General features: G+C 37.8%; 4 protein-coding genes across 4 annotated transcripts in view; 3 read left to right on the top strand and 1 right to left on the bottom strand.

The window, feature by feature from the left end:
* The window catches only part of LOC119077315 (fasciclin-2-like), a 385,563-nt gene that overhangs the window by 104,694 nt on the left and 254,036 nt on the right, over positions 1 to 26,833 (bottom strand). The window lies entirely within an intron of this gene.
* On the top strand, positions 3,711 to 4,966 carry LOC119077338. The gene has a single exon (XM_037184523.1). The coding sequence runs from the start codon at positions 3,988 to 3,990 to the stop codon at positions 4,927 to 4,929; it is 942 nt and encodes a 313-aa protein (XP_037040418.1). The 5' UTR covers positions 3,711 to 3,987; the 3' UTR covers positions 4,930 to 4,966.
* LOC119077343 (transmembrane emp24 domain-containing protein 6) lies at positions 17,726 to 21,046 on the top strand. Its single transcript, XM_037184529.1, has 3 exons — positions 17,726 to 18,079; positions 20,239 to 20,502; positions 20,574 to 21,046. Exons 1-3 carry the CDS (start codon positions 17,864 to 17,866, stop codon positions 20,799 to 20,801), a joined length of 708 nt encoding a protein of 235 aa, XP_037040424.1. The 5' UTR covers positions 17,726 to 17,863; the 3' UTR covers positions 20,802 to 21,046.
* Positions 24,970 to 25,698, top strand: LOC119077348 (carboxypeptidase Q-like). The gene is made up of 2 exons (XM_037184534.1): positions 24,970 to 25,300; positions 25,507 to 25,698. Exons 1-2 carry the CDS (start codon positions 24,975 to 24,977, stop codon positions 25,658 to 25,660), a joined length of 480 nt encoding a protein of 159 aa, XP_037040429.1. The 5' UTR covers positions 24,970 to 24,974; the 3' UTR covers positions 25,661 to 25,698.

Below are 26,833 nucleotides of genomic sequence, written 5' to 3'. Positions count from 1 at the left end.
TACAAATTCGTTATGCTCAAATGTGAGAAAACATTGGGTTCTTCCTGAGTATAATCGAAATTTTGGTCAGTCTGTCACAAACTCGCAATCAAAATGTATATGGTAGAAGTTCAGACCACAGAGCCTAATGTTAACATTCAAATTCATCTAAATTATGTCCTCCGCAAAGTATTGTTTCGACGTGAAGCTATATATGTTGAGATGAATCGTTGTTGTGTAAAACCCCAGTCAACATTTATGAGGAAAACAAGTAAACTTTCGAAAATATTCGAGTAACATTTGAAGAAAAATAAAACAGTCAGAACCATCATTTGGTGTCAAAGTATCTGCTTGGCAAACGTACTTCCAAGGATGAGTGAGGTAGAACTGAAAGTGAACAGTGCACGGTGCGACTGAACAACTTTTTTTTTACAAGTTCGTAAACATTAGGTTACTCGTCGGGAAATCGTTTTTCTATATCGCTCAAATGAAGTACCGAATTCTACAAAAATTGCTGACAGAATTAGTGATATAAAAAAACTACGACTTTTGGAGGCATGCCGTAGAACAATTTTTTGCTTAAAATGATGTTATCTATCGATAAAAAGAAAGCGTTCGTACGCAACAATTTTTTTTCGTCACTTTCAGCAACACAAGGAAAATGTATGGAGAAACGTCGTTTTTATCACTTTTTTCGAACATGCACAAGCAGCCGATTTTGAGCCAGAACAAAAAAGTTTTGTTTGGTTCCCAAAAACAATTTCCCGACGAGAAACCCAATGTTTACGAACTTGTCAAAAAAAGTTGTTCAACCGCACCGTGAGTGTAGCAAACTAATTTATGGCACTGTAAAAAAATTGGGACGAAAATTTTCATACAAAATATCACTCTATTTGCCAGCTGTCCCTATGCTTGACGTTACACTTGGCCAAAAAATACAGATTTGCGTTGCAAAGCAGTCCAATTCGAAAAATCCAAACCGCGAACTGAGAAAGTTTTCGATGACAATTGTGTTTTCTAGAATTATTACTTCACCACACAAACCTAAATTTTTCAGTGAAAAACAATGCATTTCGGCATTAAAGGTTGGTTCCATCCTTCCAAGAAAGGCTCAACTGCAAAATTATTCTCGAAAGCATACTTGTCCTCCACACAGATGCAGCCTAATTCTTTACACTGAGATGACTCGTTCTCAACCTCAACAATCAAAAACACTCTGTCTGATGATAGGCATTTTTGACGCTACATTCTCACCAAAAAAAATATTTTATAAGAAAAAGTCGAAAAAATTATTTTATTCCATAGAAAAATCGAATGGCATGGAAAAGCAACGAAAATGACTACAGTGAACGACATCTCAAATGTCTCACTGTCAAATTTTTCTGAGAATTTGATTGTGTCATTGGAAATTCACAATGACATTCTCTGAAAAAAATGACAGTGAGACATTTGAGATGTCGTTCACTGTAAGTTAGAATTTAAAAAATGTTAAGTGGTCGCCCTTCTATATGTTCCTCGGTTATTCTAAGTTTAGTAACCAATAAATTTGTCAATTGGTTGTACTTCACTTCATTACGAAATTATTATCGTCCGAATGGATTGTACAATTAGGCGTTTTTACTGTTTAGAAATTTGTGATTTTCATTCAAGTTAACATTTTTCATTTGTTTGTTTGAAAATTTTAGATCGAAAACTTCTAATTTTTCCCTTTTTTATCATCATTATCAATTAGAACTTAAAAATTTCTAATTTTCTTCTTACTTTTGCTCGAAATCCTACTAAATTCCTTAATAAGGTGGCTTAATGTTGCATGTGAGGCCTGATCATGAACCAATTTGAGGGAATACAAAAACACAATATCCGTCAAAAATTTAAATTTTGGTATTGGCGCTAAATTATCACTTGGCCCATGGCGCTGGAAACGTTAATCCGGCCCTGACCTCCACTGTAAGTGGTTTTGGGCGATAAAGATTATTCTAGTCCTCGTAGTGTCTTCAACAATGCATCCTTCTTCCATTAACTTACCAATTACACTACGAATCAAAGTGACTAGAACTGTTTCTGATTACAGCTCGATTCAGGTGGACTCGAAACGAAAAGGCTAAATTCTCAATCTATAATCGCACCACACTTTGAATACTGCGCATACTCTCTTTTCGTTTGCAGAAACTTCAGGATCGAGCAATGCGAATGACGCTAAGGTACCACAAAGGAACAAGGACAATCTCTCTTTCTTGATTTATTTTAATCCCGACAAAGTGCCGACAAATGTTTCACATATAATTACACTTTAAAAAGGTATTGATGATTTGACAGGATTGCAGACACAGTTCACCGGATCTTCAATATAACCAGGTGGACAGGTAAATCTACCGCAAGGTGGTCGTATTGTTGTAACTGGATGACAGACACAAAGCCACGGATCTTGAACATAGCCAGGCCGACAGGTGAATCTCCAACAAGGTCGCTGAGTTGTAGTTGTCACAGTAGTTGTATGGCAAACACATTTCACCGGGTCTGGAATAGTACCTGGAGGACAGGTAAATCTACCACAAGGTAGAAATGTACTGCCTGTTGGACCTGTTGTTGTTCCCTCTCCAATCGGATTCGCTAAAGAGCCATAAACTGCTTGTAGCAGAATAAACAATTTTAAAAATTTCAATTCCATCGCGGAAAATATACTGAATCTGAGATACGCAATCATTGACATAATATAGAACGTGTCTATCTAATCATATTTTGTGCTTCAATGGTCGATAAATGAATATCACTGATAAATAAAGTTCAAAAACAGATCCAGCCGGCACAACAACAGGCCCACAAACGAGTTATTTCTCAAAGTAATTTTTCTGAGAGTTCGTTAAATTCAACGAATAAAAGGTATGGGGGAAGACTCTCAGCATAGTCCGAAGCAAAGCCTATCTTAAGAGAATTAGATTCTTGAAAAGTCTTTTTTTTTTATACCAACATTGCCTTCGGGCTCGGCTCGGGCACCAACTTTATATATTCAAAACTGGTTATATCACTACCTTGCCTTCGTCCTTAAATTCCTTTAAATAAGCCACTGTGGCCTTAACACCATTGCTACTTCAATGCAAACTGCATCATCAATGACATTGCGACAACTAAGCGCTGAGGCACCGTACACCTGTACCGGATTCGAAATTGTACAATGAACGTAGGAAGTAATCAATTACATCTCACTCGTCAAATTAACCGATATTAAAGTTGATAATTGATTAACAGGTTCCGGTAAGATAAAGGAGACACACGAAAATAAACACAAGTCAAACCTCTTGTAGCTTTAATTGTTACTGAAGTGGCTTTTCTGCAATCTGCGATAGTCGCTGGTATCAAAAGCACTACAGATACAATGGATTTTCATGAATCGTTCGACACGTAGCGCAACGATTCTGGGACTTTTGTTGGTATTTGCATCGAATAACGAATGTTTCAATATAAATGTGTAGGCTGGAAGTGCTCAATGTCCAACAATAGTTATTTGCGTAACAAGGGAGACATTTATTTTTCTTTGGCGTTGCATAGAGGTTTGTAGTCCGAGAGGCAAGGAATAAATGCTACAATCCCACAGGCGAAAAGAAACTTTCTACCGAGTTACGCAAATAAAAATGAGAAGAGGCATATTTACGAAAACTGAATTTCGTCTAACAAAAATTAACTAAAAATGGAAACCTTTCTGTCATTGTTCGATATTATGATCCATGTTCAAATTTGGATGTTTACAATTCTCTCTGCTCTCTCGTAATATAATTGCGGCGACGTATAATGTACCAATATGAGTGGTAACGGTAGCTTTTGCTATTTATGTTAATGGTAACAGTTGTACCACTACCACAAATAGTTGACAGTTAAAAATTTGTTTTTATTTCAAACTGCAACATTGTGTTATTGCGTTAGACTCGAATTATTATAAATTGGAAAGGTTTGTGAACGTAATTATCAAAATGTGTGCATAGTTGCAGTTTACGTTATATTTTACAGTTCGCAATGATGGATGTCGAAGAACCAATCGATTATACTGGATCATTGTACCGATTCATTGCCGTTTACCAGCGAAAAGAATTCATTGGACAAAAAGCCATGAATGAAGATATTGAGGAAGAGGTCGGTGGAGATAACTGTCAGCAGGTGTTGGATGTCATCTGGGCTAAGATCAACCCATGGATTAAGCGAGAGGTTGTCGTCGACGGAGACAATTTTCGCTTCGCAGAAAAAGAGACGCCAGATCGAGAGGAAATCGCCAAGTTCATCATATTCCATGATAAACCTGGCAAGAAAAACTATTCCGTGGGCCAGATGACCTCTGACGTTATACGAAAATTGAGAGACAAGCATGTACATGTTTTGGTACATGTGTATGGCAAAGCTATCTCATCGAAAGGCATACATCAAAAGATGACGTCGGCTATATTGCAACCAGTCGACAGAGATAGAGCTGGCGCCCATAGTACGGTAATGTTGACCGAATTGGCAAAACAGCTCAAAGAAATACATGGGCACTACTTGTCTGGAAATATGTCATCGTGGACCATGTGGGCAAACGCAATACATTCGGCTCCAGCGAACCGACATCAATCAATGGTAAACGAACTGCCACCTGCTCATTTGGTCCATTTATTTCGTTCCGTCCCAACATCCGAAACCGAACGTATGCGTTCAACCCAACATGGGTTACAGGTTGCTGGCAATCTGAATGACCTGTATTTGGAAAATGTCAAAACTTTGCGGCAGGAATTTACTAAGATGAAAGAAGATGTCAACAGAATGCTCGATCTGTATGAAATCAGATTAAATGCCACTGAAGATATGTTGACAGCGAACAGATCATTGGTGCATTCAATGGGAGGCCAATTGGACGTCGAAGTTACCGCGGTGAGTTTGCAGGAGGAAAGACAAATAACGGATATGGAAGATTGCGACCACAATTGAATGTTCGTTTATTTTCATATCGGTCATCATATCACTGAATTACTATTGGGACCATGTAAATATTACATTTAATGTAAATACGATTGAACTGAATACAACGCAATTGCTAAAAATCTGATGTTGAGGTGCAGAAGGCTAAAAATGAAATGAGAATCGGTGGGTTATTGCGCCTTTTATATAGTACTTTTCCAGATCACTTTTTCACTTTCCCGAAACCGAAATCCTTTACATTCTGCTGGTAAGCGACTTCCGGGTCAAATTTTCCGTTCATCACGTATCCACATTTTTTGAATATTTTCGTGCACGGAAACTTTCTCATTACTGTGAATTCCTCGTTCACCAAGATCTCCATATTGTTTCTACTTCCAGCATGTTTGCGTTTCAAATGTTTTTTTATATAGCCGAACACGTACTCTATCGGATTGAAGAACGGGGTGTATGCGGGTAAGAATATAGGAATTATTCCAATCGATCGTAAATAACGAATGATACTGGGGTGGCAATGAATCTTCGCACCATCCAATATCCATACCGAATTGAAACCGGGGTATTTTTGACAACTTCCGGAAAGTGCAAAATCCCTGCAATTGTCAAAAAATTTCAATCGGTTGAATGTCCCCTCCGTCACGTAAGTATCGAAAATTCCGTTCTGTCCTAAGAATGTCAATATTGACATTCGCGGCTTTCTGTTGAACTCGCCTCTATAAATAAGTTTTTCGCCCACAACACCATACCCTTTCGTTCGTATAAGACCTTGGCTGTCAACTGCAACCTCGTCGAGAAAAACCAAACTGCTGTAGTCCCAATTGATACAATCCAATTCAGCCATGAATCGGAAGATTTGCGAATCCTTGATTTGGATGGCCCTTCGCTCTAAAGTTTTCCATGACATATTATTGTCATGAAGGATCCGGCAAATATGTGATGTCGAAATGCTGATGTTGAACTGAAGCTGAAACTGGTACTTAGCTTCGTCGAGGTAGAGCACGGGGTTTTCGTAGTATAAATTCATCAGCCATTGCCGTTTATCCTCGTCGAACTTTCTTGGTATTCCAATTCTTGATGGATGAACAACAGTGCCGGTATTCTCGTAGTAGGATATCCAATTTGTAACTGTGGAGACACTTTTGTGGTATGTCTGCGAAATTTGGGTCTTGCTTCGCCCCAAAAAGTAGTATGCATATAGAGCATACCACTTAACTTCATCTGAGGCGTGTTTATTGGTAACGTTCGTCAAAATTTGAGCCATATTTAACAAAATTTCAAGTTTTAATTAAGCACGAGTCAATTTAGGTTAATGTTTACAAAATTTTGACGGATGAAATAAATTGAGAGAAAAGAGAGCCGTCGCAATTTCTTCGCAATTATTCAGCGCAATAATAATTTTCTCAAAGCTCCAATTTTGAATAGCGAAACCATATTTAATTAAAAATAAAAACTTATCGAGTCATTGCTGGGCAATATATTTTATTGTATAGAGTGTTTAAGTGAGAGAGATGGCGAAATGACAACCTATTGTTCCTTCTCTGGGTCTGATGTCAGATTCTTTTGTATTATCGATGACAGCAGACCCCGAGTTGATTTTTCATCTCGCTCTACTTAAACACCGTATACGTGTTGATAAGCCGGTACTTATTGACTTTTCTTTGATTGTATTTGAGAGGGTAAATGAGTAATTACTGTCAGTATAAATTCCGCTGTCTAGATGGATAAATTGAAGTAGATGCTTCATGAATTGAAGTAAGTGCTACACGAATTCTTGTACATAGGTATGTGTAGCATCAGTTAGTTGGTGAGTTCGACATATCAACACTATTACAATAAAATAATTCGTCACTCTGCGAGAGCCTCGAACAGTGCCGGACTGGCCCTATGGGAATTCGGTGCGATCCCGAAGGGCCTTTTGCCTGACTCGGGCCAAGTCCCGAATGGGCTTTTTCAGAATTTTTACATTAAGAATGAAGAAGCGACATCTTAAAAAATTATTATTTAGAAATAAGTTTGTAACATTTCGTTTGAAAAACTATTTGCGCTCGGGTGATTACCCGACTAGGCCTAACATCGAAAAAATTAAAACATTCTGTTTGAAATACTATTTGCGGGTGATTACCCGACTGGTGAGTGGACCTAACATTAAAAAGTTGGAAACGTTCCGTTTGGAAAACTATTTGCGCTAGGATGATTATTTAACTGGACCTAAAATTGAAAAGTATGTAACATTTCGTTTGAAAAACTCGACTCGATTGAAAAGTGTGAAAGTTTTCGTTTAAAAATTGATTGCGCTCAAAATCTTAAAACGTTTTGTTTAAAAAACCAGTAGCGTTCGGGTGATAACCCGACTAGCCCCCACCTAACATTGCGAAATTTCAAACGCCTCGTTTGGAAAACTTTTACCAAATAGTCGTGAAATCTGTTAATTTCGGCGCAATAGTGGAAGTTGGATTACTTATGTTTCGAAAAATGTGAGAGCGATTTAAATTTAATATTTATTTGCTTTATTATATCAACTCCAATGAAGCTCACAATATTTCCTAGTTACGTTGAACCTAAATTAATTTGTTTAAGAATTTGCTGTTACATTTTGGGGCGCGAAAATTTATGGAAGTTTTGATGTGTTAACGAGGTCAAGCCATTTTTCACTATATTTCAATTTTAATCTCATTTACCGGCAAAAATATCGCAAAAAATGATTTTGATCCACACAAACCAAACTTCAAAAGCCACCCAAGCCAATAGAATTTTTTGTGAGAAAAAAGTTTTTTAACAGAGTTCTACGCTTTTTTTGGCTAAACCCTCTACCGAAATACATCTCCCAGGACTTGGTCTCAAATTAGCTAAAGTCACTCAAAAACATAAATTTTTTGTTAGTTTTTTTTTTTAATTTAGAGATTCAGTACTTTTTCCACATTCTTCGACATTTGAAAATTATAGTTTTTGGAAATCACACATAAATAAATTGTAGTTCTAAATCACTATATTGGAAGTTTTTGTCGTTAGCTGAGTCACACCACAAAAACGTTTCGTAATAAAGAAAATCACTGCCAAAACTAAAAAAATTTAAAAATGTTAGTTTTCGGAAATAACACCGACAAATAAGGAATTTGAAAAAAAGGAAATCACATAGCCGAAGTAGGGAAAATCGAAAATTGCAATTTCAGAAAATCACACAGCCAAAATTGTAGTTCCAGTGAATCACACATCCGGAATGAGCCTAATGAATTTTTTATTTTGGCTATGTAATTGGTGCTCTAAAACTAGTATTTTCAAATTCTATTATACTTTAGCTGTGAATCAAATTTTCAAATTTTCTTATTTGAATGAGTGATTTGCTGAAAGGAAATTATATTCGACCAATATTTTTTGATCGACGACCATTGGAATTTTTCCTTTTACAAATATTTTAATTCTCGCTACCGTTATTATCATCAAATTGGTACCAATCAGATGGAAATATTGGTAAATGGAATTATTTTTAACGCTCAACCCAAAACTAATAACGTTCGATTATTACCATCCATTTGCTGAAACTAAAATTTTTAAATAATATTATTTTGGTTATGATTTCCTAAATTATTTCCTATGTCCTACGTCTTTTCCTAATTTATATATATTTTTGATCGTTTTTAAATTTTTTCTTTTCGAGGCTTTATTTCCTGGATTTTGTCTGAATATATTTCTGGTAACTAGAATACTGAGGATACGGCACAATTTAAAGATACTAGTTTACAGTCTGTTTTCGAACAATTTTGAAATTCTCAAGCAAGTACTTAACATTGCACAGGTCATAAAAGGGAGTATATTGTCCTGGTGCAAGGTTGCAGTATGAAAATATTGAAACACATTGTACTTAATTTATTGTAGCCGTGATTGTCGTAGGCGAAATATATGTATCAACTTAAAACATAATAATGCCACAAATGAATAATTTGCTATTTTCGAAACATCGACAACAATTGTTTCTTTTATTTTTTTGTTACTTTTAATTCAGTATATATATTAGTGTGGTTGGCCCTGGACCATCAGGTCGTTTCAGATTGCTTTGCGACCTTGAGTACTTGAGTTTTCAAATAATTAAAAGCTCTAATTTCTATTAACGAAAAATAAGAAAATCGATCCTTCTTTCATATCTGTACAACAACACCTCCAGGCATTACGGTCAATGTTCGTAGAATGAATTAACATTTGAATTAAACATTGGCGATAATGTGAAATTATTTGCATGAACGTCAAAATAATTAAATAGATTGGTAATAGAATAGTTATCTTAAACATTTTTTCAAGAATCAATCAGTATTTCAATGTCGAATGTCCTCGTAATTACTTAATTTTTAAATGAAATCGAACTAAAGAATATTTCCTAGAGCTTATAAAACTCAGAGTCCCATGGGCCTAGTACGAAATGGTCCCCCGAAAAGTTGGGCTTTTGGAACTTTTCCCCGAAGGGCTTTTTGGCAGGGACTAAAGTAAGGATTTTTTTCGGTGTAGCCACATCTTGTCAGGGGCCCATGTTTTTGCTCTCAAGGGGCCAAATATAATTTTTAAAACCAAACTTCTCAGGCGAATAAAGGAGTAGTCACAGACTTTATTTCAATTATGTTCCTTAACTGGGATCACTGGTTTTAAGATTTGACACTAAAAACAAAACGTTGTTCCTAACTTATGCTAAGAGGCTTTTTTAGCGAACTCGATTCCAGAACTCGCCTCCGGCTCGTGCTGGAAACCTCTCATTCGCTAAAAAAACCTCTTAGCATGCGTTAGAAAAAATACTGTTTTGAATTTGATGGAAAATGTCGTTGGCTCAATGCGAAGTCATTTTAGGATTCATTTTAATTTTTAAAATTTTCTCAAGTTTCTTAATTTTTTTTGAAGAAAAAGAAATCGCGAGCGGAGCGAGCGAATTTTTTGTTACATACACGGAATTTTGAAAACCGACACATTTTCTGTTTCTTTGTTTTACTTGAGTTTCTGATTTCTCCATATAAAAATACACGCAAAAATCACAAAAAACCAGTAAACCACGAAACAGAAAATGTGTCGCTTTTCAAAATTCCGCGAGTGTAACACTGACCTTTGATGATGCAAAAATAGGCAACTGCACAACTCTTAAAGTGTAAATGAATCTCTGATTTGAGCAAATAATTATTATTTAATGGAAAAATGCGGTGCAGGCAAAATTTTTTTTAAATTCCTTGGTTTGTGCAGCCTACAGGGAATCTTCTGACCAAAAGTAGTTATAATTCATCGGGTTAAACCTAGAGAAGGGATTTGGGTAAAAACGTTTTCGGTAAAACCGGTAATACCGGATCCCAAATACCAGTTTTACTAGCTTGAATACCGGTTTTTTACAGGAATAGAAAAAATTACCATCGTAATTTTCTTGAAAAAATTTCAACGAATGAAAATGAATAACTTTGATAGCCCTTTGCGTTGTGATATTGTAAATTTAAACTTCATCTATTCCTTCCTAGAAATTCTACACTAAGAAGATGTGATCTCCCGCATTCATAGCTGCGGAATGTAAGCGATTATGAACTTTTGGAAAAGTCGAAACCATTGATCTTATCAGTGCCGGACTGGCTCAAAAGAGCCCTTCGGGCGTTGTATGAAGATTTTTTTTCAAAAGGCCATTCGGGAATCGCACTGGATCTTATTTAAACATCTCAAGCGTGTCAAGTCTCAAATTGAAAATCACATGAGATAAACTCTATCGTTAATTTTTGTAAGAAAAAATGAGGACTCAGACCCAATTTGAATTTGTGTAGCTGCTTGAGAGATGTTTTGATTTCATTGAATGTCTATCAATTTTGTATAAACGCTTCTGCAGATTAAATCCACAGATCTTAAATTTAGAATAGGTTAAAGTAATTTAAAAAACACGAAAATATAACAGAATGAAGGTACGCTTCTCCATGGTGTCTGCTATTACCAAAAACCGGTATTGCTCAAATCCTTCCGGTTTCCTTTCCTTAGTTAAACCTTCTTGTGAAGACGTTTTTTTCAGCGCAGCGGGTAACTGATCGGAAAATATTTTTATAGATCTGTATATTATGTCTGCAAACTTGTAGTTAGAATTTTGGCGTGGTTATTCAAACTTTCGAACTCATGACCGCTGATGGTGTCGCATTCTGCGTCTGAACTCAACAAATTTAACCAATGATTCGGTTTTTGTCTTTAAAGTTATTTTATTTTATAATATTTTATAATATTTTCTTGAAAATGGTTTGATTTCCTCAACAATTGCCATTTGTGACGCAAATTTTGTTGGTAATTTATTGGTTAAATTTGTTGAGTTCAGTCGAAGCATAAATTGCATGGTGATTGGAGCCATAGGGGAAGTCAAATGCTGTAAATATGCTCCTCAGTTAGAAAAACTGTTTCGCCATATGATACAGTGAAATTTCTGTGGTGGCAAACGTCGACGGCAGTGTCGCCACTTTGAGGGCCACTGTCGCCAATTGCCTACACACTTGTTCCTTACTTTAGTCCCTGCTTTTTGGAGCCAGTCCGGCACTGGCCTCGAATAACCATTCTCGCTGGCGCTCGCTCGTTGTGTGTAATATACACTTGAATGGTTATTCTCTGCTTTCCGCAGAGTGACGATAATCTTATATTCCACTCACTTCGTCTAGCCAAGCGACAGATTTTTTTTTCGTTCAATAAATTTGTGAAATTTTGAATGATTGTTTCAGGGACTAAAGTAAGGAACAAGTGTGTAGGCAATTGGCGACAGTGGCCCTCAAAGTGGCGACACTGCCGTCGACGTTTGCCACCACAGAAATTTCACTGTATCATATGGCGAAACAGTTTTTCTAACTGAGGAGCATATTTACAGCATTTGACTTCCCCTATGGCTCCAATCACCATGCAATTTATGCTTCGACTGAACTCAACAAATTTAACCAATAAATTACCAACAAAATTTGCGTCACAAATGGCAATTGTTGAGGAAATCAAACCATTTTCAAGAAAATATTATAAAATATTATAAAATAAAATAACTTTAAAGACAAAAACCGAATCATTGGTTAAATTTGTTGAGTTCAGACGCAGAATGCGACACCATCAGCGGTCATGAGTTCGAAAGTTTGAATAACCACGCCAAAATTCTAACTACAAGTTTGCAGACATAATATACAGATCTATAAAAATATTTTCCGATCAGTTACCCGCTGCGCTGAAAAAAACGTCTTCACAAGAAGGTTTAACTAAGGAAAGGAAACCGGAAGGATTTGAGCAATACCGGTTTTTGGTAATAGCAGACACCATGGAGAAGCGTACCTTCATTCTGTTATATTTTCGTGTTTTTTAAATTACTTTAACCTATTCTAAATTTAAGATCTGTGGATTTAATCTGCAGAAGCGTTTATACAAAATTGATAGACATTCAATGAAATCAAAACATCTCTCAAGCAGCTACACAAATTCAAATTGGGTCTGAGTCCTCATTTTTTCTTACAAAAATTAACGATAGAGTTTATCTCATGTGATTTTCAATTTGAGACTTGACACGCTTGAGATGTTTAAATAAGATCCAGTGCGATTCCCGAATGGCCTTTTGAAAAAAAATCTTCATACAACGCCCGAAGGGCTCTTTTGAGCCAGTCCGGCACTGATAAGATCAATGGTTTCGACTTTTCCAAAAGTTCATAATCGCTTACATTCCGCAGCTATGAATGCGGGAGATCACATCTTCTTAGTGTAGAATTTCTAGGAAGGAATAGATGAAGTTTAAATTTACAATATCACAACGCAAAGGGCTATCAAAGTTATTCATTTTCATTCGTTGAAATTTTTTCAAGAAAATTACGATGGTAATTTTTTCTATTCCTGTAAAAAACCGGTATTCAAGCTAGTAAAACTGGTATTTGGGATCCGGTATTACCGGTTTTACCGAAAACGTTTTTACCCAAATCCCTTCTCTAGGTTTAACCCGATGAATTATAACTACTTTTGGTCAGAAGATTCCCTGTAGGCTGCACAAACCAAGGAATTTAAAAAAAATTTTGCCTGCACCGCATTTTTCCATTAAATAATAATTATTTGCTCAAATCAGAGATTCATTTACACTTTAAGAGTTGTGCAGTTGCCTATTTTTGCATCATCAAAGGTCAGTGTTACACTCGCGGAATTTTGAAAAGCGACACATTTTCTGTTTCGTGGTTTACTGGTTTTTTGTGATTTTTGCGTGTATTTTTATATGGAGAAATCAGAAACTCAAGTAAAACAAAGAAACAGAAAATGTGTCGGTTTTCAAAATTCCGTGTATGTAACAAAAAATTCGCTCGCTCCGCTCGCGATTTCTTTTTCTTCAAAAAAAATTAAGAAACTTGAGAAAATTTTAAAAATTAAAATGAATCCTAAAATGACTTCGCATTGAGCCAACGACATTTTCCATCAAATTCAAAACAGTATTTTTTCTAACGCATGCTAAGAGGTTTTTTTAGCGAATGAGAGGTTTCCAGCACGAGCCGGAGGCGAGTTCTGGAATCGAGTTCGCTAAAAAAGCCTCTTAGCATAAGTTAGGAACAACGTTTTGTTTTTAGTGTCAAATCTTAAAACCAGTGATCCCAGTTAAGGAACATAATTGAAATAAAGTCTGTGACTTGACTACTCCTTTATTCGCCTGAGAAGTTTGGTTTTAAAAATTATATTTGGCCCCTTGAGAGCAAAAACATGGGCCCCTGACAAGATGTGGCTACACCGAAAAAAATCCTTACTTTAGTCCCTGGATTGTTTGGTAACATTATTAAATTCGAGTACATTTTTTGTGCAAGTAGAGATGCATATTGCAGACACTAGTTTGTCTAATATACACGTTGTCCTGGCAAGACATAGGTGTACTGATGAGGCGTGATACGCCGAAATCAGCATCGTTTGTCCTTGTATTCGTCTATTCTTAATGTAAACGGTAACACGTTTCATTTTTAGACCCGTACGAAGTACTGGGGTCTTATAGGTTTACGCATACGCAGGCGTCCCACTAAATTTTGCCTTGTCCGAAATTCGGACATTTCGGACAATTCATAAAAATTTCGGACATTTTCTACAAAAATTTCGGACATTTTTAGACCCGTACGAAGTACTGGGGTCTTATGGGTTTACGCATACGTTTGTAACACGTCGAATTGGACTCCCTGAGTAAGGGGAAACCTATTGTGGTTGTCTAGAGATGCCAAATTCGCGAAAAAAAAAATGTCCGTCTGTCTGCACGATAACTTGAGTAAAACGCATCCGATTTTGAAAATTCTTTTTTTTCCCGTTTGGTAATGTCAAAAGACAGGCTAAGTTCGAAGATGAGTGATTTTGGATCGACCCCTCCCGAGCTGTGGCCCAATAAGTGCTTTACGGTTTTTCGAAGATATCTCCGGACATTTAAACGTTAAACTTGTAAGTGATACGTCAAATAAAAGGTATTTACAATACCGATCGACAAAAAAAAAGTTTATGGAAATCGGATGACCGACTCGTGAGTTAGACCCCTTGGTGTGGAACAGGCACAGGGCGGCAAGCAGTTTTTGCTTGTAGGTCGGCCACATTTGAACATATTTCGTCTGTTTTAGCTTTATTAGATAGGTATTGACCGTACCAATCAGGGAAAAAAAATTTTATGAAATTATGTTCTCCGGAGCGTGAGCTAGGTCTCTTGGAGTGAGCTCTTATCTGGCTACTCGGAAGTACAGTGAACGTGGTGTATTTTGACAATATCTCGAGTAAATTTTGACCGAATTTCATGAATTTTTTGTTTGTTTGAAAGGTATTAACGAATGTAAAGCGTCGGTACTATTTCCGGTCTCCTAACAAAATGGCTGCCGGCGGCCATATTGGATTTTAGTAAAATAGAAATATCTTGGGAAAAATGATACTTAGAGAGTTTCTGTTAACATGGAAATAATTTGTTATGTGTGTGGGGTTTCAGGGATTCCATATACGGACATCTATATATACCTATATACAGCTATATTGAGCTATATACAGGCATATAGAGCTATATAATAGCATATATTTATCTGTGAAATGTTTATTTATAGTGAAATATAGGTAAATAAAGCGGTATATAGCTGTTTAAATAATAATTTATGAAATTTGTCTTCGTACGGGGCTGTCTATATTGCCTCCGGCAATTTAGTTGTATATGATAACAAGGCAAAGAGTGGATAATGTAAGTGATTTTAAAGGGAGAATAGTTTTTCAGCAGAGGAGAAAATGAAGTAAGAGAAATGAAGAGTTTCACATTAAAGGCTTTTGATACGAATAGGTGTTTCGTACGGGTCGGCGTTAGCTATGTTTTACGTTGAAATAAAAAATTTCCAACATTGGTCGGAACAAAGCAATACAACAGCTTAGTAATTTAATATTACCAGACCAGCAATGCAACAATTAGAAATTAATTCACATGAATTAACCTACTGGTCGAAACCATCAGAAAACACTTAATACCTTATGTAAATCCATGCGTGCACTTACCTTTAAAACTCACTTTTCTAAACTAAGACCGAATTAAATTTTAAACAGAGCTAACGCCGACCCGTACGAAACACCTATTCGTATCAAAAGCCTTTAATGTGAAACTCTTCATTTCTCTTACTTCATACTCTTCCTACTAAGAAGCTATTCGCCCTTTAAAATCACTTACATTATCCACTCTTTGCCTTGTTATTCGGTCAAAATTTACTCGAGATATTGACAAATTACTCCACGTTCACTGTACGGCCGAGTAGCCGGATAAGAGCTCACTCCAAGAGGCCTAGCTCACGCTCCGGTGAACCTAATTTCATAAACTTTTTTTTCCGTGATTGGTACACTAGAGACGCTGTTTCGACCTCGGGATTCAGTGGCGGTCAGCGAGTAGCGTGATCTAGCCATCATCAGTTATTTCCACTGATCCCATCCCAAGACAGCAATAAAACTTTCAATTGAACAAGTGCGTCTCTGCTTCACTGTTTTTCACCTCGCGTGATCAAGTTGGGTAAGGGAAGAGCTGTTTGTTCTGTTTGTTTGCTTTTATAACTCGGTTTTGTATTAATAGCCTCGCGCTGTGGGTGAGTTCCAGTGTTGCATTTGGTCCGTTGCCAAATCGCAACGTAAACGAGCCGTCAGAACAGTCGGAGCGTTTGCTGCGACTGAGCCCCGTACAAACCCGTACATCTATTGCGTACGTGACCTAAGTTCGTCCGTCGCCCTACTCTTACCGTAAACCTACTGCGCCCGTAAACGTCGGTAAAGTAAAATTCTTATGAAATGTGTACGTCTTAAAAATTGCGCATAGCGCAATTACGAAGCCCCGTACGACGTTCCTTTTAAATGTAACACAAATTTCGAATTGACCTAAAATTTTAATTTATTGAGTATAAATACACATAGGGCCTAGTATCGGCCTCAGTCCGAGGATCCAAATTTAATTTTTTTTCAACTACATTCTATTCGGTGTTCGATTACCTTCCAAATGAAACAAAAAATGCGAAAAACGGATGAAATTTGCTCGAGTTATATGTAAAATACACATAGGGCCCTAGTAGCGACCTTAGTCCAAGGACCCAAACTTATTTTTTTTTCAACAACATTCTATTCGGCCTTTGATTACCTTCCAAATGACACAAAAATTACGAAAAACGAATGAAATTTACTCGAGTTCAGTGTAAAATACACATAGGGCCCTAGTAGTGGCCTTAGTCCAAGGACCCAAATTTAATTTTTTTTCAACAAAATTCTATTCGGCCTTTGATTACCTTCCAAATGAAACAAAAATTACGAAAAACGGATGAAATTTGCTCGAGCTATATGTAAAATACACAAAGGGGCCCTAGTAGCGGCCTTAGTCCAAGGACCCAAATTTAATTTTTTTTTTTCAACAACATTCTATTCGGTGTTCGATTATCTTTCAAATGAAACAAAAATTACGAAAAACGGATGAAATTTACACGAGTTGTATGTAAAATACGCATAGGGCCCTAGTAGCGGCCTTAGTCCGAGGACCCAAATTTAATTTTTTTTTTCAACAACATTCTATTCGGCTTTTGATTACCTTCCAAATGACACAAAAATTACGAAAAACGAATGAAATTTACTTGAGTTCTATGTAAAATACACATAGGGCCCTAGTAGCTTTTCACTTCTAAGGCCCTAACTCACGGTCCACTCACCCGATTTTAAAAAACTTTTTTTTCCTGGATTGGTATTGACAATACCTATCATTTGCCGTGTCATTTACATTTCCTTCGTTTATTTTGCCATAAATATCACCAAAAGACCTTAAATCACTTAGGTGGCCCTAACTCACGAAGGGCCGACCCGAATATGCCCATCTTCGAACTTAGCCTCACTATTTTGACTATCTTTCAGGGAAAAAAAAATTTTTTGAAATCGGATTTGATTTACTCAAGATATCGACGTGACGGACAGACGGACAGACGGACAGACGGACAGACGGCCCAAATTTTTATTGCGGATTCGTTATCTATGAACATAGGCAAACACTTTGCCCTTACCGTCTGCTTCGAATTCCATCAATTACACACGGCATCGTAATCCTATAAGCCCCTTCGTACTTCGTACGGGGCTAAAAATACCATATGCTCTGTAACAAGGGTATCAAACGATTCCGCACGCAAAATACGAAATATTACCGCAAATATCCCCCTGACTAAATCATTCACTCTGTCTTATCATTGTGCGCATATTCCATGAATGAAATGAATGGGAAAAAATGAACAGATTCAACAGGTTGACTTTTGAATGGAAAACACACAGCAATATAAGCAAATCCATCTGTATCCGTCTCATTCACACTCTCGCATTCCGTTTGTCAAGCTCGATTCAATACAAAGAGGAAAGAACACCAACGGCAACATTGGTGAAAGTCTTCGAGTTACACACATTATACCTCTGGTGTGAAGGCAAAGCAAAAAAAAATTCATTCGAATTGTGTGGCTCAATCATGGCGAACAGTACGTGGCACGTCTACGGTACCATTTTCGTGTATTTATTTATGTGTTTCGTGTGTCAAAATGTGATAACACAATCAGATAGTCGACCGTGGTACGAGTCCCTTCCGGCTGTTGCAATGGACTACAAAGTGCACATCGATGCGGGCAAAGAGGACTGTTATTATCAATACGTACAGCCGGGTGCAACATTTTATGTCAGCTTTCAGGTAAATTTTTGTTCGAATTTTTATGGGGACCTTAGCCGATAGAAGTGGCGAGAAATTCGGTGGATTTGGGGTGGTTTAATTCGGCGAAGAAGTTTAGTAGAGGACACTTGTATGATCCAAATACACAAAAAAAAATTGCTAACAAGACAATAACATGAATTGAACGGCACACATACATCTGTCTCGCTCTGTTCGTACGGGTTTGTTTCATAAATTTTTTGTTCATAACACGTCAGTGTTTGTGGCAACCGTAAGTCAACAAAACAAATTCCAGTTTTCTCAGAAGAGCCTCTGTTATCAACACTGACTTTGATAAGACGAAATTCTAATTGATAAACTCGTTCGTGTAGATCTACGATAGCCCCGAGACTTGCTTTCATTTTTCAATTTTCTAACACTCGAATTTCGGAATTTAATCACTCCAAATAGAGACTTGTAGACTTCATGTCCGTTACCGAAGTATTAGTGTAGGAATTGTAGTTGGAAGGTCTCGCTTCATTGGGTTTTCTTTTGTGAAGTTCTTGGGAATGACCATGGTGGGAGTCATTACCAAATTTAGATTCAATCACTCTACATGGGATCTTAATGTATGGAACGGGTGTCTTTCATAGACAGCTGTTCAGACTATTGACACTCCCCGGATATCATTGATCCTCAACCTCCAGCCAAGAGTTTAGTGTTCCACGTCACAAAGAACGTTTATGCTTCCACAGCACCCATCTGCCACTGACACAACACGAAAATTATGTCAAATAGAGGTCTGCAACCTCTCTGGTTTCATACAAAAAGATTCTGTCTCCAGACTCTGGAGTCCAGAGAAACGATAAGTTGGTACGCCTGTGGCATATAAATTCTCTCACATTCCATCCCATAAGAGCCAAGTGTCATTCACATGTTCCTTCTATCTTTCCACAGGCGTACCAACTTATCATTTCACTGTCTGTCTCTCTATGCATGGATCCCCACTTTCAGGTGAATTTAGTTTCGTTGTGTTGCACACATATTCGTTTACGTCAAGTTGCAACTAGTGATGAGGTGACTTCGATTCCATACAAACTGAGCAGGTGCAACAACATTAGTCTTAAGAAATTGCGATGCTGGCAACATTACAAAAATGAATTGACCTCAAAGTCGGGATCCACAATACCTCTGATCCGCTGAGGGTTTGCATTACCTTCAGTGTTAATACACTTTGACCTCCCCAAAGTTTACAGTCTCGGTGTGGGGTGACATGCACTCAAAAACAAACCAAATGCAAAGTTTTGTGAATACCAACATACACGTCACTACCACCAGAGAGCAAATAAGAACAGTCAATACATTAAAGACTTTGACATAACATCTGTGTTGTTTCGGTGCTAGGGGGCTGCTATCATATTTCGCATTCCTAAAGAAGTATTTCGATGTGCCGCTAATAATTTGAGACTATTTTGGGGCGTAGCTAAACACCTCTTAACATATGGCGTTACCTCGCTATTGCATTACATCACAGATGTTGGGAAAGTAATTCATTACAAGAGGTGAAAACTTTGTGATAAATGCAAACTGACAAGTGCATTTGTTGAGCACAAGCTTCGGTGACTGTCTTTTTAACAAGTGCAGAGCCGAAGGCGAGGTATACAACTACACTTGTCGAAAAACAGTTAGTGAAGAAAGTGGCTCAGAAGCACACGATTGAGTTTACGAGTAACACAAAGTTGTTTCCGAATTGATGAATCACGTAGCACTGTGCAGTATCCAATGTATTCTGGTTTACTGCTTGCCCCCCTGCGAAAGTTGATTATCACAAAGGAATTTACGTAAATTGAACCGAAAATATGCTGCATGTAGTGGATTGCCCTTCATTTTCACAGTGGACAAACTACTACGTAATGGTCAACTTTCTCATGGCGCAGGCAATAAAATTGTTTTCACTTTTGAAATTCCAACAAGGACTAAGGAGAAGTCGTTTGGTAGGCCTGCCTAAATGCCGGAGACTCTGTAGAATATTGAAAAGGGAAAAGGTTCGAATGACCCACCTTGGTTTCAGCTATAGATCTAACAGATCATATTCGATGTACTGTCTCCTAGCATTTTAATCTGTCTCCGCGATATAACGATAGTCAATGTCAACTTAGTCCCCTCGCTGAAAATGTTCACATTCCAATTTCAAATCGCAGGTGATCCGCGGCGGTGACGGCATGGCTGGATTTGCCGTACGCCATCCAAGTGGTCAAATAGTCCATCCATACCAATGGCAAGCGAATTCCGAATATACGGATCAAACGTCCACTGGCGGCTACTATGGCGTTTGCATCGACAATCAATTTTCGAGATTTGCCGGTAAACTGGTGAACATGTACATAACTGTGATAAAGTACGAAGAATGGGACAAATATGCGAAGGAAATCGAGGCCCTCCAGTTGGACATGCAGAATTTTACGGTGAGAATGGAGCTGGGTGGACGAGTGCATTTGTTGAATCAAACATGTAAAAAAAAATCTTTTTTCATTAGTCGGTTGTGCATGTGGTCGAGAAGAACATCAACGATATGCTGCAATTCCAATCGTACAGTCGCAGCCGGGAATCGAGAGACATGGCTCTGTTGTTGGACAACAATTCGTACATTCAAAATTGGTCACTCACTCAGATAGCGGTCATCATATTGACGTGTACCGTTCAGGTGTACTTTGTCCGGAAATTGTTCGACATTAAGTCCGGCAGTAGTCGAAGTCGAATTTAGAGACGTGGATGGGTTTGATTGTCCCACAAAGATTTCTCGTTTTTTTTTGTACTTATATGCATTTTGATGTTGAGATTCTGTTGATTTTGCAAGTCTTTTTTTATTACTAGAGTATGAGATCTAACGGTTCTGCTGTTGCACAAAACAACCGGAAAAAAATTATTTTTCGATTCTAATTGTAACGTTAATTTATTGATGGAAAATTCGTCCAAATAAACCTGTTGAATGGATCAAAGTTTTATAAATGGCGGCGTTTCATTTGTGCGGACCTGCAACGTTGAGATTATGGAGATCAGTGGGAGAGATTCTTTTGAAAAACAACCTACCAAAATCGGACGCATTTTCCAGTGCACCCATATATGTGCCAAGAAAGGTATTCGACCCTGGAAGCCAAAACCTCTTTCAAAAAAAATCCTCGACGCTTTATGATGGAAGGCGTAATCAATGAAAGTGTAAAACAGGTATGGTCTATTGTCCGCCCGGAGGACATAAAAATTTGATTTTCGTACTTAAACGCACTCATTTTCATATTAGTTTGACATAAAATGTGAGTGCGTTTAAGACGAATTCGCCGATCGACCATACCTGTTCTAGACTTTCATTGGGCGTAATGGCCTTCCTCCAAAATGGTCCGGGATCGATTCCCGTGCCAGAAACTCCCACATGAAATTTTTCTAGGGATTATATCGCATTGGTAACGTCCTAAAGTTCACTCAAGCCTTTGGGTAGTGACACTGTGTTTGGTGGCTGCAATGGATGTATACACCAGATGACTCGTAGAACTCAGCACAAATACGATGAATTTGTGAGCATATATGTCTCGCCTACATTTAGGCACTTACTTTCCTCAGAGTATTTGCATACTTCGAGGCATAGTTTGGAAGAAGTCACATTAAGAGCAATGGAACATTCCCAAATTTGCAGCCTACATTTAGGCGGAAAAATATTTGTTTTTCGATGATTTCTCTGAGCCTAAATCTTTTTTTGAAAAAGTGAAAGCATTGAAGCACGTAAAAATGTGTTACTTTTAAAGGAAAAATTGGTTTGTGAGTCATAACTTAACTTACTTGAAGAAACCTTTGCAGATTGTGTAGATTTACCCAATCTGCAAAAGTTTTTCCAAATTATGATTCACGAACCAATTTTTTTCTTTCAAAGTAACACATTTTTGCGTTCTTTAAGAGGCACCGATGCTTTGCTGAAAAGCATACATTTGGGCGTTTTTTAAATGTTGGATTTTAGTTTAGTTTTGATGATATCTTTCCACCAGAATCCTTTTTGAAAAATGTACAGCCGCAATTCCGAACACGAATGTGTTAGCTTTCAACAGAAAATACATTTGGTTGTAACAGCTTGACCGGCTCTGAGAAACGTGAGCAGTTTATGAAAATTTCGTTAAAGTGCTCACTTTTCTCAGAGCTGGTCAAACGGCTACAACCAAAACTAAATTTTATTTAAAGCTAACACATTCGTGATCGGAATTGCAGTCGTACATTTTTCAAAAAGGATTCTGATCGAAAGATATCATTGAAAATGAAATGTGAGACACACAAATGTAGGCTACAATTTTAGCTAAGTATCGGTCCCTCTTAATATTTAAAAAAAAATTTGGTTCATAGAAACCATAAAACAACAAATATTTTTCCGCCTAAATGTAGACTAAAAATTTGCAAAGAGTTTATTGCTCTTAAGCTGATGATTGAGACTGAATTTGTTATTGGCCGTAACAGGCCAAACAAACAACCATCTTACTAAAACACCGATTTAGCTACCTAAACTTGAGTTCAACTTGAGAACAAATCGTCAATTGTGGGGACTATGTACGATATAAAATCGACGAAAGATTCTTCTGACAATGGTTTAAGTAGAACTAATTTCATAAATTTGTGTGAAAGATTCTCGGCTGGTGATTTTCTCGACAAGTACGAAAGGGTAACATTTCCTAGGACACTCTATTCCTTCATAATAATATCCAAACAGCTTAGATAATGCAAACACACCTAATTCGCTGGTATCGAGTCTGTTTCAATTTAAATTTTGATCCTAACCTTTATGTAAAAATGTCATTCGTCATACATGCAATTGTTTAACTTCCGATAAGGGGAAATTGTCGAGCACTTACATCCGTAAAGCTGCAATCGCAGATCACCGTTTAGACAATGTGCAGATAGAGAATTCTCTCTGTGCGCATGCGCAATATGTAAACCGAGACCCAAAACGGTGAACTGCGATTGCAGCTTAATTTTGAGTTTTCGGCTCTCTTATCTCTCATCATCTGCGTTACCATGAGCGCAACGTGAAAAATGTGACGAATTGTTCTTACCACTGCCACATTCAAGTGAAACACACCAAATATTTGACTTTCACCACAGAAACTCTGCGCCGTACACCCTACGTACTTTAATCTCTCAGCGATTCTTAAGTATGGCTCCCACTTTCAACAAAAACAGTACTTTTTGCCTCCGTTTTCCTAAACTACGAACCTTCTCTTTTGTTCAAAGAGTAAACGGAGAGAAAACGAAGTGCTTTTTTCGTAAGTAGGACTTAGCAAACTAGCAATAAATTAAAACAGATCTCCTCATGAATCTTATGCTGAAAAGACAGTGTCACTTTTCAGTTCCCGAAACCGACAATTAGGCTACCTTTTCCCAATGTTGGAAATTACAAAAAGAAACATGGCGTCTATCGGTAACTCAAACCAAGGCTGTATACTTTGGGGAGGTCACGCAGATCGCCATTTTATTAGATACGAGGGAACACACCTTTTCCATACAAATAAATTCACCAAAATTGAATTTGTATGGCGTGGTGAATTTTTTGTATGAAACGTGGTGTGTAACCCGCGTATCTGCATCTGCGTGACCTCCCCAAAGTATACAGCCTTGACTCAAACTGCATTTCGAAATTTCAACTGAACCGAAATCGCGCTACAATTCAGTGGATTTTTGCGCGAATTATCGGCGTAACCTCTTCATAAAAACTTAGACCTTAATTCCTATCCACGCGTTTAGTGGTATGGTAGAAAGCGCTGCAAAAAAAGCGGTCGAATCCGATATTTTGAATTTTTGTATGGGAATTCACATTCAAATGTTGATATCTCTGTTGCTTTTAAAGAATAAGAGCCAGATTTTGCTATGCCAATCGATAATACTCCATAAAAGATGCAAACCTAGCAAAATCTGGCTCTTATTCTTTAAAAGCAACAGAGATATCAACGTTTTAGTACACTCGCTGTAGAAGAATCCGTAGGAACGAGTATGTCGGGACCAAGTGAAAATGGGCAATGGTCCCCAGATACATAATCGGTCGGGTGTTTTTCTTGATTTTGCGTCACACCCGAGTTATCGGCTTCCCCCTACCCTAAATCCGTGTTTTTACGCATGTTTTACCTTCCCAATGGTAAAATACGAAAATTAAATTTTTCTTTTCTTCGGGAAAAGTTCAGAGAATTAAATTATGAACAAAAGTCTCCTTGGTGGTCACTTTGTAGAAAATACAGGGTGGTCCGAAAATACTATGAAAAGGTGAAAAATGACAAAATATAGGGAAATTTGAATTTTTCCATCGTTTTTATGCGTAGATCAAAGTACTTCATTAAAATTATTATGAATTTACACTGAAATAGAGTATAAACAAGGTCAATACCCTCTCTAGCAACCAAACTTCGTTTTGACGCAGTCAAAATACCACCTTATTTAGACAAATGTGACACTGACTTTTTTTTGTAATAGAGTTGCCGTGACGCGCTCCTTTTTAAAGCAATATCGACGTCACGAGAAAAAGACAAATTTTAAAACTTATTTCGTTTTTGCACTCCAAAATGACGGATCAACACACAAAAAAAGACGTCACAATTACAAATTATACATTTTCGAACACCGAAATGGTAACAGGAGACATAATATTTTCAACACAAGAAAGGACATCGCTGCTCATACTTCATTTAATTTATTTTTAAAAGTGTAAAATTTTCCATGACACTGTACAGTTTTACCACTTTAATTTTCCTAGTTTGGTTGCTAGAGAGGGTATTGACAATCAGAAATCAGTAGCATTTTATCAGCAAACCACCAAATACGTTCTACGTAGATAGTGGAGTATCAGTAGTTATCAAATCAGATGATTGCTACTTGACCATTCGCCATATGCATGCAGTACATCTACAAATCAGAAATGGGAAAGGTGTCTCCAATTTTAGTCCTGTTTCTATTTAACGTCTCTAACTTTCATTCGCATGCTCAATGCGATCTCAGTTCGGTTCTAATTGATGAAATAAAAGACTATGCGCCTGTGGTTCAAGCAATCATACAAAAGGTTCTAACTGGCGATTTCAAAGGCAAATTGTACAATGATACGGCACTTTTCGTTGATACTGTTGGGGCAAGAGTTGTAGGATCGGAAGGACTAGACAACGGCATCGATTTCATTTTGAATTGGATGAACGATCAAGGTTTCGACGATGTTCACGGTGAGGAAATTGATACGCCAAATTGGAAACGGTAAGTGAACCAGTGCTGGACTGGCTCAAAAAAGCCCTTCGGGCGTTATATGAGGAAATTTTTCAAAAGGCCCATCGTTGCCATTTCCTCATACAAAAATCAAAAGGCCCTTCGGGAATCGCCCGAACGCCCATAGGGCCAGTCCGGCACTGAAGTGAACGACTAAAAGTTTAAAGTTGTGAATTGAACCCAAACCAAATTTGCAGTGGAAAAGAAACTTTGGAAATGATTGAGCCGAGACATCAACGTCTCAAGATATTGGGTTACGGATCAAGTGTGCCCACAAGGGAACCGATCTATGCTGAAATTATTGTGGTTAGAGATTACGCTGAATTGGAACAAAGATCGAATGAGGTTTAAACGGATGATTCAAACACAGTTGAGTGCGAGCGGTGAACATTGAGCACGTCTTTCTAGATTCCTGGGAAGATAGTCGTTTACGACCACAAATATGTCACTTACGAAATTAGTAATCAATTCCGATATTCTGGAGCGTTTGAAGCCGGAAAACGAGGAGCAGTAGCTGCCCTCGTTGCAGCAGTATCGAATCAAGCTATGGATCTACCACACACCGGTTAGCATATCTCTATCAGATTTTCTGGAACTTGATATTCATACAATGTGTCTATTAGGTCAAATGGCCTACGATGATGCGACTGTACCTCGAATTCCCATGGCATCAATTAGCGTAGATGCTGCAGAGATGCTTGGTCGTATGCATCGGAGAGGTACATGTTGACGAAATTCATCAATATTTCATTCTCATTGTTGTCAAATGTCGCCCAAAAACTCTACAGGAACAGTAATTAAGTTGAAAATGGATATGCAAAACGAGGACCTCGGTATGACGAAGTCGCGGAACACTTTCGGTCAATTATCTGGATCTGTACTTCCGAACGAAACAGTCATTGTTTCTGGCCACATTGATAGTTGGGACGTCGGTGTAGGAGTTCAAGATGACGGTGCTGCGGTGGTTATGTCCGTTCTCGTTATTACTTTGCTGAAGAGCTTAGGGCTAACTCCTCGAAGAACTATTCAAGCTGTTGGATGGACCTCCGAAGAAAATGGATTGATTGGAGTCCAGGGTTATATACAGCAACACCAGGAAGAAATTAATGCTGGCAAAATTGTTGCAGCAATTGAATCGGACTATGGATTATTTCAGCCGCTGGGCTATAATTTCGCGGGATCCGATAGGGGAGCGTGCATCACACAAGAGATTCTAAAGTTGTTCGAAGGAGTAAACTTTACAAAATTTGAGAGAAGAGAAAGGGTGGGATCCGATATTTCGCTCTTATCAGACCTACATGTTCCCACACTAGATTTCGTTACGGACAGCGAGAAACTATTTTGGTATCATCACGCCGACTCCGATACGATGTCCGCTGTGGATTCTGATGAACTTGATAAATGCCTTGCAGTTTATGCGGCTTCGGCATATGTCATTGCCGACTTGAGCCTAAATTTATACCGTTCGGTGACAACGGATGTGGGCACAGCGACTGCATCAACCTTTATTTTAACAATTGTAGT

This window comes from Bradysia coprophila, unplaced genomic scaffold, assembly GCF_014529535.1.
Source record: "Bradysia coprophila strain Holo2 unplaced genomic scaffold, BU_Bcop_v1 contig_235, whole genome shotgun sequence".
In the NCBI taxonomy this organism is placed as follows: domain Eukaryota; kingdom Metazoa; phylum Arthropoda; class Insecta; order Diptera; family Sciaridae; genus Bradysia; species Bradysia coprophila.
Note: the sequence above shows the minus strand (reverse complement) of the source record. Positions and strands in the feature narration are given on the sequence as shown.